The sequence below is a fragment of the Crocuta crocuta genome, unplaced genomic scaffold, assembly GCF_008692635.1.
Source record: "Crocuta crocuta isolate KB4526 unplaced genomic scaffold, BGI_CrCroc_1.0 scaffold113, whole genome shotgun sequence".
NCBI lineage: Eukaryota > Metazoa > Chordata > Mammalia > Carnivora > Hyaenidae > Crocuta > Crocuta crocuta.
Genome location: NW_027530368.1, coordinates 5,056,692 through 5,071,481, shown reverse-complemented (window position 1 = coordinate 5,071,481; position 14,790 = coordinate 5,056,692). Strand labels below are relative to the sequence as shown.

General features: G+C 43.3%; 1 protein-coding gene across 2 annotated transcripts in view; it reads left to right on the top strand.

Moving 5' to 3' along the window:
• Positions 1-14,790, top strand: part of ANXA4 (annexin A4) — a 64,531-nt gene that overhangs the window by 10,789 nt on the left and 38,952 nt on the right. For both annotated transcript variants that reach the window (XM_077766359.1, XM_077766360.1), the window contains exon 2: positions 14,159-14,213. In XM_077766359.1, the coding sequence (XP_077622485.1) occupies positions 14,205-14,213 (9 nt within the window). In that variant the 5' untranslated portion in view covers positions 14,159-14,204. The remainder of the gene's footprint in view (positions 1-14,158; positions 14,214-14,790) is intronic.

Below are 14,790 nucleotides of genomic sequence, written 5' to 3'. Positions count from 1 at the left end.
CCGGTCTTGATCTCAGGGTTGTGAGTTCAAGCCCTGTATTGGGCTCCACACTGGGCATGGAGCCTACTTAACAACAAAAAAGAAGCAGGTTAAACCAATAATAAGATTTAATATTATACCCAAGTATTATGTCATAAACACATAAATAAAGCTAGCAAGCATATGGCTAGTTGGGCTTTGGATATCCTTGTAAATTTGGAGAACACCTGGAAATATTCATAAGTATCAGATATCATAAGAACTAGGTCAAAAGAAGAATGAAATATCTTACAAGACTAATTATAAAGANTATCTTACAAAACTAATTATAGAAACTGTAGCCATGATTATATATATATGATCTAAATATATAAACATATAAAATATACTTCCCAGGGGAACCTGGGTGGTTCAGTCGGTGAAGCTTCCAACTCTTGGTTTTGGCTCAGGTCATGATCGAGCCCCAAGTCAGGCTCTGCACTGAGCACGCAGCCTACTTGGGATTCTCTCTCTCTCCCTATCTTTCTGCCCCTCCCTTGCTTAAATAAATAAGCTCTTTCTCTCTAAATAAATAAGCTTAAAAATGTGTGTGTGTGTGTGTGTGTGTGTATGGACACACACACACACACACAGTTTGCATTTCTGTGAAGGTTCTTCTCATTGGCCACCTTTCCCTGCATCCATTCTGCCACAACTGTGTCCACCCAACACTTCTTTGCAGGTTTGGAGGTGAGTAGGGTCAGTAACAGATCCAGCTCACAGCTCCTCAGCTCAGATGGGTGGGTTGGGATGAGGTTTTCTGGATGGATCTCCTTATCAGACAGTGATAGGGAGGCATAACCCATCTCCCCACTATCATGCACACATACAAACACACGCAGTGTGTACTCACTCTCCATCTGTCTTAAATTAGTTTCAATTCCTCTCAGCTTCTGACTTAATCTCATGTCAGTCCTTGGCTTTTCAGTTTTGTCAGGAATTTCTTTCTGCACCTCCCCAGGCCTTCATGGGGTTTTTACTGAAAACTTGGGAGAGGCTACATCAGAAATAGCAAGTTCCTTATGTGAATCAGAATCCACTGTGGAAGAATTTGAACAGTTCTGTTTTTGTATTCTTCTTCCAGAGTCAGCTCCAATGCTGGCAAGATTTGGAAATAGAACCCTGCCCTGGCCCACCAAGGGAGTGGCTGCTCCAGGGGCTGTCAGCTGCCCACAGAGCCAGAACTTGCATATTTGCAGGCATGGGAGGTGGCAGGAGAAAATGTGACATTTAAGAGAGCAGTGTTTATTCTCTGCTCACTTCCAGATCTCCGAGGCTGAGCCAGTGTAAATCTATGAAGGAAAACTCAGCTGCCTTTTCCTGTTCATCTGGGGAGAGAGTTTGTCTTCCCTCCTGGGCGAATAGAAATGGTGGCGTTGATAAGGAAAGGGTTGGGCTGCACAGTACTCTGTTTTCCTACCTACAGGTAAATAAAACTAGCCAGACAACATGGAGGCTGGCCGCATGTCTGGATTCTCACTGACTCCGTCTTTCCTGTGCTCCAGTTTCTCATTCAGATCCAGACTGTCTGTTGCCTTCCTGTGTCACAAGCCTTTTGTAAAGAAACATGGAGTGGATTTTAGTTTCTCTGGGAAGGAGTATAAGAGAAAGAGTAGATGCTAGATTCAGGGTTCTTTTTTTCTGACGAGGCGCTCCTCTTGCTTTATCCCTAAGACCCATGTTTGCTGACCCAAGAGAAGTTATCAAGACCTTGAAATCCTGGTCTTGGGACATGGCAGCCTGTACGGTGATTAATAAGGAGAGGCCGGGGTGACCCAATTGCAGATGGACACATGAAAACATGATGTTAGAACAGGCCAGACCTGGAGATCAGTGCAGGAGCTTGTAATCAGTTGCGGTTTCTGCATTAGATTCTCACTAGTTTATTTCTGGTATTTCTGAAGAAGGAACATGAAATAAAGTGACCTTCCACTTTTCCTTGAAGTCCTCTGATTCTAAAATAACGTTATCTTGAGAATTGGTCAGTAAACATAATGTAACCTGTTGCCAAAACCTACCCACAAGGGACAGATTTTTTTTTTAAATAATTGCTATACCTGAGGAGACATGATTTGCCCCCAATACTGTGCAAAAGCTATGTGGAATCTTAGGTTCCACGGAGTGGGGTTTTGCCTTAAAAGAGGGTATTGCTAACTGAAGGATAAGAGCAACGTGCTTCCCCTGAGAGGGTACGATAAGCCTAAAAGCTGAGACCTTGGCCTCTTAAGCTCTATAGATGTATATCATTTTATTGAGGTATAATTTACATACAATAAAATGCACAGATCTTAACTGGTTAGTTTAGTGAGGTGTTTAAAAAATATTTTTTAATGTTTATTTAATTTTGAGGAGAGAGAGCGTGAGCAAGGGAAGAGCAGAGGGAGAGGGAGACACAGAATCTGAAGCAGGCTCCAGGCTCTGAGCTGGCTGTCAGCACAAAGCCCGATGCAGGGTTCACATTCACGAACCGTGAGATCATGACCTGAGCCGAAGCTGGTGCCTAACCGACTGAGCCACCCAGGTGCTCCTAATCAGGTATTTTTATGAAGTTCACATTAAAAATAAATTATTTTTTAAAATTTTGGTAAAATATACATAGGATAAAATTTACCATCTTAACCATTTTAAGTGTATAATTGAGTGACATTAAACACATTTGTAGTGTTTTGCGACCATCTCCACCGTCTAATAATAGAACTCTCTTCATTTTGTACAACTGAAACTCTGTACCTGCCAAACTAAACTTCATATTCCTTCCTTCTTTCACCCCCTGACACTGCCATTCTACTGTCTGTCTTATCAATCTGACTTCTCTAAGTACTTAAGATAAGTGGAATTATACAGTATTTGTGACTTTTATGACTGACTGGCTTATTTTACTTAGCACAAAGTCCTTAAAGTTCATCCATGTTGTAGCACATGCCAAGTTTCCTTACTCGTTAAGGCTGAATAATCTTCCATTTTATGTGTGTCTGTACTAGATTTTGCTTATCCATCCACCTGTCAATTGAGACATGGTTGTATGTGGTTCTACCTTTTGGCTACTGTGAATAATGCTGTTTTGAACATGGGTGTACAAATATCTCTTCAAGGTCCTGCTTTTCAGTTCTTTTGAAAGAATACATATGTACTTAGAAGTATATACCTAGAATATATACCCGGAAGTGGAATTGCTGGACCATATGGTAATTATTCTATTTTTATTTTTTTGAGGGTCTGCCATCCACACCATTTTCATAGTGGCTTTTTTCTTTTTTAAGTTTTTGAGAGCATGAGTAGGGGAAGGACAGAGAGAGGGGGCGGGGGGAACAGAGGATCCAAAGCGAGCTCCACCCTGACAGCCCTGAGCCCAGTGTGGGGCTTGAACCCACAAACCACAAGATCATGACCTGAGCTGAAGTCGGACACTCAACTCACTGAGCCACCAAGGCACCCCTGGACCATTTTACATTCTTACAAGTATGCAAGTGTCCCAATTTCTCCACATCTACACCAACTCTTACTATTTTCACTGTTTTGTTTTGTTTTTTTATACTTGCTATTGTAATGGCTGTGAGGTGAGTTCAGTAAGTTTTGACGAATGCATACAGCTGAGTACTACTACCTCAGTTAAGATAAGGAACATTTCCATCACCATCTAAACTTCCCTCTCTCATGCTTCTCTACAGTTAGTATACCCTCTGCCTCATCACCACCTCCAACCCCGGAAAGCGAGGGCCCAGGATGGAAATCTGGTGAGCACAGTCCAGGGAGGATGCCGTCTTAGAATTCAGACAGCTGTGAGGACAATGATCTTGTCATAGAACAGGCACACACACACACTTGGTAGCCAAAGAAACCATGGGGAAATCTTGCTTGATGTGTTGGTAGATGTGAAAGCCTGAACTCTGTACCTCAAAGGTGTTTTTAATAAGGGTAGGGTTGGTAACCCATACCTTAAACAGCTCACTATACAGGTAATGCTAGAATATGTAGATGTGGCTGATAAAGGTTACGTGGAGGGAATAGAGTAATAAAAAGAATAGCTAACATTGCTGAGTACATAATATGTGCACCATTCTAAATGCTTCATATGATGTAATAACTTGATTAATCTTTGCAACAACCCTGTAAAGTAACTATTGTTATTAATTCCATGTTGGCCACCTGGGTGATTCCACTGGTTAAGCCTTCCTGAGTTTGAGCTTGGAGCCTGGAGCCTGCTTCAGATTCTGTGTCTCTGTCTGTCTGCCTGTCATTCTATCTCTCTCTCTCTAAAATAAATATTAAAAAAAATAATTTTGTGTTACTAATGAGGAAACTGAAGTACAGAGAAATAATAACTTGCCCCCAATCATACAACTACAAGTGTGTTTAGGAGAGTTATAAACCCAAGTGGTTGGGCTCCCAGGCTGCAGCCACTTTGTTATATGGAGGAATTATGACATGGTGTTTGAGGGAAGAGTTCCTACCTGTCTGAGGGCCATCACATAAAATTAGCAACTAGACCATGAGGTTGGCTACCCCGCCGTCAGCGTGGACCTTCCTGTTGCTGTTTCTCATCAGAAGGGTGGCATGCATTCTCCCACCTCGTGGGAACCCGTGTTGCCCACCTCAGATCAGACAAAAGAACTCAACCCATTATTATGCACGCATGCACATCACCCAGGGGCCAGACCCACCACTTACCCGTAGACAGGACTGTCTCCTGTCTGCAAAATGAAGGGGTGGGCTGGGCATTCTCTGAGGTCTTCACTACCCTCACAGTCCTACACTGGCAGGAATGAGCTGTTTCTGGAGGCAGGGGTTCCTCCCATTTCTGCTCCTGCTTTCTTCGGGCACTTACAGCTCAACCTTGAAATTACTCTCTCACCTGTGGTTTGCTGGACATGTTGATCTGAAATAGGGGAAAATCAGCTCTGGAAGATTGAAAGAATACTTGTGTTAAGTCTAGAGGGTCACCTCCATAGCACAGAGCATAAGGAATTGCCATCCAGGGCTTGAGAAAACATGTCGTAGCTGTGCCAAACCCATCTTAGGCTTTAAATGAAAGCCTGTGATGTTTTTATTCATAGCATACACCAGAGAGCTATTTCTGGCATTCCCTTTTTCTCTCTCTACTGGTATGTACTGGATAGTCTTAATTTTGCTGGCATTAGGGGGCACCTCGATGACTCAGTCTGTTGAGCGTCTGACTTCTGCTCAGGTCATGATCTCCTGGTTCAGGAGTTCGAGCCCCGTGTCAGGCTCTGTGCTGACAGCTCAGGGCCCTCAGCTGCTTTGGATTCTGTCTCCCTTTCTCTGTCTGCCACCTCCCACTCATGGTCTGTCTCTCTATCTCTCTCAAAATTAAATATTAAAAATTATATATATATAGCTGGCATTAGGATACACATAACAAAATAGGGTCATTATTTCTAACTTCCTTTGATACTCAATTCAGAGTACCCTAAGAGCATGATGCATCAGTCCATCTCTGAAGCGGGCTGCACTTTGGGTACTTTTTGTGCTGTGCTTCACCCAGCCATGACTGTCACCCTTCACTCAGCTCAGGAAGCCGGACCCTGATACGGGGGTGGGGAAGGTGGACACAGAATGTGCTTCGATGGAATCCTTATGTCTCTCCCTGGGGACGGCAGCACTGTGACCATGTGTCTGCTCCAAGAGATGTTATCACGGAGCCGTGTTGAGTCCTTCTCACACCAGCGAGGCTGAGTGGCTGAACTGGGGATGGGGTGTGTGGGTTAGAAATGTGCTTTCTCTTCAGACAGCCAACAGTCTTGTACAACACTTTTGACTAGGAGTTGTCTGCCAAAGTGTGGCTAGTTTCCACCAGAGAAGTCTGGGAGAGGAGTAGTTTTGTTGTTGTTTTGTTTGATTTTGTTTCGCATCCATATTAAAGATATGAAGAACAATAAAGCACATAGCAAAAATGTGACATTTAAAGTTTTTAATTCTGTTATTACTCTAAAAGCTTCTAGCTATCTATATACACATGCACACGTGTGTGTATTTGGCATGGTCTAATTAAAGGTCTGTAGAGTCAGACCCGTGGAAAATCAGCTCCTATCACCTATTACTTGAATGGTGTTGGGCACCATGCTTAACTTTTCTAAACTTATGTTATCAGGCCAGGTTCACTGGACAGTGAAAGGGCAAAATGATACCACATGGATAAAAGGACCTAGGCACTCAATGTAACTAAGTGGTCAATAAGTGATTTATCTACAAAAAAAGTCTCTTTAGCTCCAATGCACAGAGTAAGGAATACGAGGCTAGCTTTCCTGATGCTGAGCTGCCCACAGCGGCAGAGCCCACCCCATGGAGGCTAAGCCTCAGGAGCAGACAAAGGATGACTAAAGGCTAACCATTTAAGAACCCTTTGTAGAGAGTCCTTGCAGCAGGAAGCAAGTTCAATGGAGTTATCGCTAGCAGCCTCCAGGATTTCTTTTTTAAGTGATAGACTACTCTTGAATAGGCAGAGCATAGGGGATATTTTCTGCATGAAGGGTATATAGGTGGAAATTAAGATATGCCATTTAGCACCTAAAATGGTGTCTGGCATGGAGCAGGCATTCCACAACGCAGAGTACTAACCACTATACGATCACGGCAGGCATTCCAATAATATTAAATGAATGAATGAATGAATGAATGAATGAACAAATGTGCATGAATCATCAGTGAAACTATCATATCAGTCCCATGATTGTGAGTAATAATCAGCATTGTCAGTACATCAACTTCTTGTTTCTATGGTCACTGACCCGAGAGGCGGGGAGTCCAAACAGTTTGTTTGCAAGTAAAACGCATAAGAGTTAAAAACAAAACAAAACAAAACCAAAAAAAAAAAAATTGCCACCAACAAAAGACCCGCCAGTGAGAATGCCAAAGGTCTCCAGTCCACAGGCAGTACTGGGAGTTGCTCAGATAACAGGAAGAAAATCACCTGGGGAGAGCCTGGGTGGCCCAGTCGGTTAAGCATTCGACTTTGGCTCAGGTCATAATCTCACGGTTCGTGGGTTCGAGTCCCATGTCGGGCTCTGTGCTAACAGATAGCTCAGAGCCTGGAGCCTGTTTCAGATTCTGTATCTCCCTCTCTCTCTGATCCTCCCTACTCACTCTGTGTCTTTCTCTCTTTCTCGCTCTCGCTCTCGCTCTTTCTCTCTCAGAAATAAATAAAACATTTAAAAAATTAAAAAAAAAAAAATCACTTGGGAAAATCTGAAGCACTATACACTGCAGGCTAAAGACACCACCCAGAGAAACAAGGTAGGGTAGCTACACATTTACAAAGTTTATCAGGATATGCTTTGGTTGTGCCCTACTCGAAGCTTGTGCCTGGGGAAACTGAGGTATTATGTGAGGCACAGAGACATTTAGCAAGGCAAGCATTGAACTAAGAGTACAGGACCCAGCCACTCTCCCAGCCAGCATTTACACCACCTCAGCTGCCTTTTTTCTTTTCTAATCTTATCTCTTAATACAATATAGAACTCACGATAGCCAGACTCACCATAACTCACCATAACTCATTCATTATTATATCTTCCAGGTGGTTTGTAAAGTGGAGATAATAATCACAACTCCAGGAACACCTAGGTGGCTGAGTCGGTTAAGCATCCGACTTCGGCTCAGGTCATGATCTCGTGATTCATGAGTTCAAGCCCCGCATTGGGCTCTGTGCTGACAGCTCAGAGCCGGGAGCCTGCTTCAGATTCCGTGTCTCCCTCTCTCTCTACCCCTCCTCTTGCTCATGCTCTATTTCTCTCTCTCAAAAATAAACGTTAAAAAAATCATGACTCCAAAAGTTATTGGGTCGATTAAGATAATGTAAAGGAGTATCAATAAATGTACCTTCCCTCCTTTCCCCTGCCATTTGGAAGGAATCATTGGAGTAGAGAAAAAACTTTAATAGACTTTGGCATGACATGGGAATGGTAGAGCAGCAGTGGGGCTATTTTAAATTCAATGTAAAACACGTGTTTTAAAATCATTTATGGATTGAAATTACTATTATTGTCCCCCACAGTACAGTGAATAAGTGGCTAAAATTTGGACAAAAGAGGTCAATAAATTATTTTTCAGGTCTTGGGTCGGAATAGATTCTTCCTTAAGATTGCTTAGCAGACAGGTTTCCAAATTCATCTGCCTTCATTTAGCTTAACACATTTTGTTCTTGATTAAATGTTTGAAAATGCTTATTTCTCCAGACTCAAACCTCATCACAGCAACAAAACTTCCTTTACCTTTAGAAGGATCTAAGTTCCAAAGGAAAAGGGTTACATTCATTTTCCTATTTCATGGACAGTTTTGAAAGCCCTTAGTCCTCGGGTGGGGCCCAGTCATACCCTCCACAAATCCCCAGACTAGAAGTTTAAATTTGTCATCCTGTGGGTTGTAAAATGAAACCATGTACCATAGAAAAATGATGAGTGACTCACTCGCATGTGATCTTCCAGGGAAGAGAGGGATTCAGTAAGAATGTGCCACAAGGACAGCAAATCCCTTCATAATGAACGTTCTGGTTGCCTGTCCTGGGACCTGGGTCAATGTCGTTAATCTGAACGGAGGCCACCAAGTTAAGTGAGGTCTCAAGGGGAGCATCCGGTACTGGGGAGAATTCATCACCGTGCCACCTCCAGCAAGACCGGAGCAATTGCATTCATCAGCACACTAAGAAAGGCTTCAGCTCTCAGGGGCAGGTTCATATTTACAGGCTCACCCACACATATGCTGTCAAATGCAGACACACACACGCTGATAATTTATTTATCACATTGAGAATTGTTACTTAGAAATACCCCTGTACTTTGAAGACCGGTCCACGTGGGAAGCCAAACTCTAGTTCAGGGTTTGCTTGGCAATCATGGAATCAGAACAAAGGGGTGCCTGGGTGGCTCAGTTGGTTAAGGGTCCGACTTCAGCTCAGGTCATGATCTCATGGTTCGTGGGTTTGAGCCCCGCCTTGCGCTCTGTGTTGACAGCTAGCTCAGAGCCTGTTTTCGATTCTGTGTCTCCCTCTCTCTGACCCTCCCCTGCTCATGTCGTCTCTCTCTCTCTCTCTCAAAAATAAATGAAATGTAAAAAAATTTTTTAAAAAAAGAACAAAGGGTATTAGATCTCTAACACAGCAGGGGGAGAAGAGAGCTGATCCTGGACCGTCGGTTCCTAAGGCGGAGCCACCCTTTCCTTAGGACAGGGCTTTGATGAATCTTTCAAAGGAAGCCTTTCTGAGGATTTTGTGTGGAGTTTGCATTGCCAATGGACACAGTCTTTCTTTAAATATGCTGATACTTTCAGCCAGCCGGCCTTAGCTCCGGGGCCATTCTTTCTCATTGAAGTAAATTTGCATCTCTTTGTTTTGATGGTTATTTGCTCATTTTGCTAGTCTAATGCTCAGGAAACAATCTAATTTGCCTGTTTTCCAAATTCTGGGTGAGCAGGGAGGAATCCACCACACTGCTGCCTCCATGTACTGCCAACCGAAATAATACATGAAATCCCAGAGGTCCTTGTTCCGTGCACTTGCGTCTGCCCTAAGGTCAGAAGAATCTGTCAGTGATACAATAGGCCAGTTTGTGGGATAGTGTAATGATTTCTTTTTGTACCTCCAAGCAGAAAATGATACGGGTCCGTTCTCGACATATCTAATTTTTCTTTAGGAACCTATCATAAAATACTTCTGCAAATTTTTGTAATCTTTCCTGAAAGAAGTTGAACTCTTTTATAACTTAGTGTTCCCTTACGTAACTGCTCTGGGGATACGTCTCTTCCTTATTGTTTTTTAAATGGGTATTTATTTTTGAGAGAGAGAGAGAGAGAGGGAGAGTGCGAGAGAGGCAAAGAAGAGTGGGACAGAGGATCTGAGGTGGGCTCTGTGCTGAGAACAGAGAGCCCAATTCAGGGCTCGAACTCACCAACCAGGAGATCCCAACTTGAGCTGAATCAGATGCTTAACAGACTGACCCACCCAGGCGCCCCTCTTGGGATAGGTCTTTTATGTTTAGTTGCCAGCTTTCTCTCAGTTACCCTAAAACTTATGTCTTAAAATTTTCAGGAGCCCTATCATGAGCCCTAGTTGTAGATTCAGATATTCTAAAGAAATTGCAGTTTCCCACCCAGATAGTACATGACCTTTAGACTTTTTTTTCAGATGTCACTAACATGTGGTCCCTTCCATCTTCATCTTTCCATCTTGAAGAGTCCTCAAGGTGGAAGGTCATTTGAGCCATGCCCAAACCTGAGTAGGTTTGCCTTTTTTACTAAAACTGCAGCACAGTTACTAATTATTTTGTGCCGCCTGTGAGCAGCAAAGGAGCTTTTAAAACCCCAACACAAAGTCTGAATCCTTGTGAACCTGGTGAACCTGAACCTATTGTTCAGTTTATGTTTATGGACGGGTAGGCTGGCCTTCAGAGAGAATGAATGAATCAAGGAAGCTGAGGCAAAAAAGAGTTCCTATAAAGAGTCCTTGGCTCTCCAGGCTGGAGGAAAATGTGGGAGGACTTTTAGAGGTTGAGCTTGGGGAAGAAGGGCCTGTCTTTGGGAACTGATCATTTTTGTGCCATTAGGAAGAGGGCTACGACAGTTCTGTACCAGGGGAATCTAAGTGATTCCATCCCCTCCTTTCTGCTTCCTGCCCATCCTTACCACGAGTTACTCACCGTACAGGTGCCAGACATATGCTAGTGAGCATTCGTGTGGAGTAACTTTACATGTATTATCTGATATCTAAGGACAGAATCAAGGAGTACCATTTTCTGCATTCATTTCTATAATTGACTGAGAAACTCGTTTGACACTAGTAAATAATAAATATACAACAGCTGTCTCTATGTAAATGGGCTTATGCTATGTGCTGTCCAAGTTTCAAAATAGATTGGCTAAAAGCACGCTATTTTCAAGTATGATACATATTTTTCCTTTAGTAAATTATTTCTAGCTCATTGAATAATGACTCTCAGTATTTCCAGAAGGTTTTGCTCGAGCATTTTTTCCACCTCTTGGATGTGGTCAAAAGGACTGAAAGTATTTATATTAAAGGCTGGCTTTTGGGGAGGCTTTTCCCTTCCCTACCCCTTCCTCATTGCCATTTACAGTAGCTCCCCCTTATCCACAGGGGCTATGTTCCAAGAACCCCAGTAGATGCCTAAAACCACAGGTAGTGTGGAACCCTGTATATACTGTTTTTCCCTATACATACAGACCTGTGATAAAGTTTAGTTTATAAATTGGGCAGAGTAAGAGATTAACAAGAGCTAATATTAAATTAAAACAATTATATTGATGTACTATAATAAAAGTTATATGAATGTGGTCTCTCTTGCAAAATATCTGATTGTACTGTACTTACCCTTCTTCTTGTGATGATGAGATGATAAAATGTCTGTGTGATGAGATGAAGTGAGGTGGATGATGTAGGCATGTGAAGTAGCATTAGGCCACCACTGACCTGATGTCAGGAGAATGAGCTCTGGACTGTGGTTGAGCAAAACCACATAAGGGAGGACTACATATTCCCAAACTACATAGAAACAAAGGGAGGGTGCTTGCTTCCTAAAGCTGGGTCTGCCAGGTTGACCACGGATTAGCAGACACTCAATCCAACTCACATATAAATTATATTTAATGAGAGATATAGGCGCATTTTGATTATTCATAGGATGTGAAACAAGGCCTCCAGACAAAGTCCTGGCTAAGCCTCAAAGAGCCCTGCTCATGGCTTCCCCTAGCACATTCTGGACAAATGAGAAATACCCCTTCCTGCCTCCCCCGCCCCGCCCCCCCGGCCAATAGTCTTGTCTTTACTCCAACCCCCATCTCATGCCACTCTGGTCCTTGTTCATGTCACTTTTGCTCATTCCTCAAACACACTAACTTCATCGCTGCCTCAGGGCCTTTGCATTAACTGTTCCTTCTGCCTGCAATAGTTCTCCTCGAGCACTTTGAATAGCGAGCCTCTTCTCCTATTCAGGTCTTAGCTCAGGTGTCATCTCCTTCGAGATGGTCACCCTGTCCAGGCTAGCTCCTTCTCAGGGACCTGATCACATCATCCTCCAACTCAGGATTCAGCAAACTTTTTCTGTGAAGGGCCAAGTATTAAGTATCTTCAGCTCTTGTGAGCCATATAGTCTGTCACAAACTCTCATTGTAGCCTGAAAGCAGTCAAAGATAATATGTAAATGAATGGATGTGACAATGCTCCAGTGGGTCTTTATTTATGAACACTGAGATTTGAGTTTTATATAATTTTATATAATGTGTCACGAAATATTATTCTTTTAACTTTTTGTCCACCACTGAAAATGTAAAAACCATTCTTAACCTATAGGCTATACAAAAACTGGATTTGGCCCATGAGCTGTAGTCTGCTGCTCTCTGTTCGATAGCATTGTCCCATTGTATTTTCATCTTGCTGATTTGAACTTATCTTATTCATTTGTTTATTTGTTGTCTATCTTTCCTTGAAAGCTCCTTGAAGTCATGTTCTTTGTCTTATTCACTGTATTATCTCTGTCAACTAAATCAGTGCCTGGAATATAGAGGTACTTTATAACAGTTTGGTGATTGAATGAATAAATCCATACAGCCCATGAGCCACAAAATCCAGTAAAGAATTTCTTCTAAATATTTTCTATGCAGATTCTGTTGCAGGTGCCACACCCGCCCAGGTCTCTGCCTCTGTCTGACTGTTCCTTAGTGCTTTCTCAAGACTTCCTGACCCCCTGTCTCTCACTCCTGGCTGCCCCGCAGAATAGTGCCTTGATGAAGCATGCCTTCTGTTATATCAGTTCTCTGCAAAACCCAAAACCTTTCCACTATTTTACCATTACCTACAGTATCAAGTCAGACTCCTCAGTTGGGCATAGGAGGCCTTGCCTAATCAATCTCCCACCTGCTTTTCCAACCTTATCTCTAAGCCTTCCCTCAAATGAGTCCTCTGCTCCGGCAGCCTCGTCTCCTCATTGTCCCCGAGGCCACTGCTCATTCCCACCTCTGCTCCTTTGCTCCGACTGTGCCCCAGAACAAGTAGGCATTCCCCTCAGGAAGGAATTGAGCCCCTCTGTAGCTATAAGGGAAGTGGGCAGTGAGTGATGGGAGACAGGGAAGAATGGAGCTGAGCCTCAGCAGAGCTGCAAGATGAGACGTGAAGATGAGCATCCCTGACTCAGTTGGTAATAAAACGAGTTAATTCTCGGGGAATAATTGAAAAGTGCTGCTTGGTAGGATGGTCTAGGCCAATGCTTTTCAAACTAGTGTGCAGACAGATATTGGGGGAATCTTGTTAAAATGCAGATTCTGGCAGTAGGTGTGGAGTGGGGGCCTGACACTGCTCCCAGATGATGCCCCTGCTTCTGGTTCCGGGATGATTTTTTTGAGGATCGGGGAGCCAACAAAATGCTTAGGAAAGAAGCCTTTCCCATAGGACTCAGCTATGGGAACAGGAAGTCAGGTCTTCCTCAGAGACCTGCCTATCTGTCATGAGGCCAAGACTCGTAGCCTCCAATCAAGGCTTTCCTTGCCTTTTAAATGGCCGAGTACGTGTATGATGATCTGAACATCCTTGCTGAAGAGAACCGAGCACAAAGCCGAGTATTTAAGGAGGAAGCGCCTGTACGTCCTGAGATGGTGGCAGTGAGAGATCATCTGGAAATGACAAGTCTAATGTTGGCTGGGCCACAGGCCATCACACACGCGTGCTCACACACATACACACGCACGCACACATACATAGAACACGCACGCATAGAGTGTGGGCTGGATGTGGTACTTCTCCCTTATGCAGTTGATTATCTTTTCTCCAAGGAGGCACCTCTTTTCCACTAGAGCTTACAGGTCAGAATCCAGGTTTGGCTTGAGTACAAGTAATATACTTCATCCTAACAAACAGTAGGAATCACTTCTGTAATGTGTATCTCCAAACAGAAGAATGGGCAGGGAAGTATTTTATTGGAGTGATACATTTGCCTGTTTGAGCAGTTTGTCTTTAATTATTACCCTGGCCTTTCTATCTTTGGCTAATCAATAGCAGGCCTTCTGATGAAAGTGGATGCTATTTCCTAATTGTTTAACTTTGTGCAAACTACAAGTTATCCTGTTGAATGATTTTAATGCCACATCTCTCATCACAGTAATTTCCCCTCTGCTTTTATCACAGAGGAACTTCTGCTTGGGTGACTGAACTCTGCTCCTGATCTAGAGTCATGGCCATGGTAAGTTGGGGAGTGCCTCACCGTACCTGGTGCCAGCCACAGACAGGTACGGGATGTGTACACAGGGACTGTTGACTTTACAGAAGATTGTTTGCCTAACAGAGAGGAGAGAGAAGGAAATGAAAAGGCAGTCTCCTTTTTTTGTTTTAAGCACTATTTTAATTTCTTTCAGGGGTGATGGGTAACTTCACCCTGAAAATTAATTCAAAAAGATAATCCTTTGAATCTGTCTGACACCCTGAGATACAGAAATAAGTTGTAGTTTTCTCTCTGCGGGAGCACTACATGTTCACTGTGGGAATTTTCTACAAATGAAAAAGAAAAACCAAGAAGCCCGCAGGCTCTAACATGGGGAGACAAGTGCCATCCACATTTTGCTGTAACCTCATCAGGCTTATCAAGGGTGTATGCTAGCCGTCTGGGCTTGTCATCTGCTTCCTGTGTTTGACTATGACCGGACTCCTCAGAGCTGCATTATCTGATCTTTGGGACAGGCAGGGAATTGGATCCCTCGGAGAGTTCCACAAAGTTCAATGCTGATGTGGAAGCTGAGCCTCTTTGCTGCAAACAGGCTCTA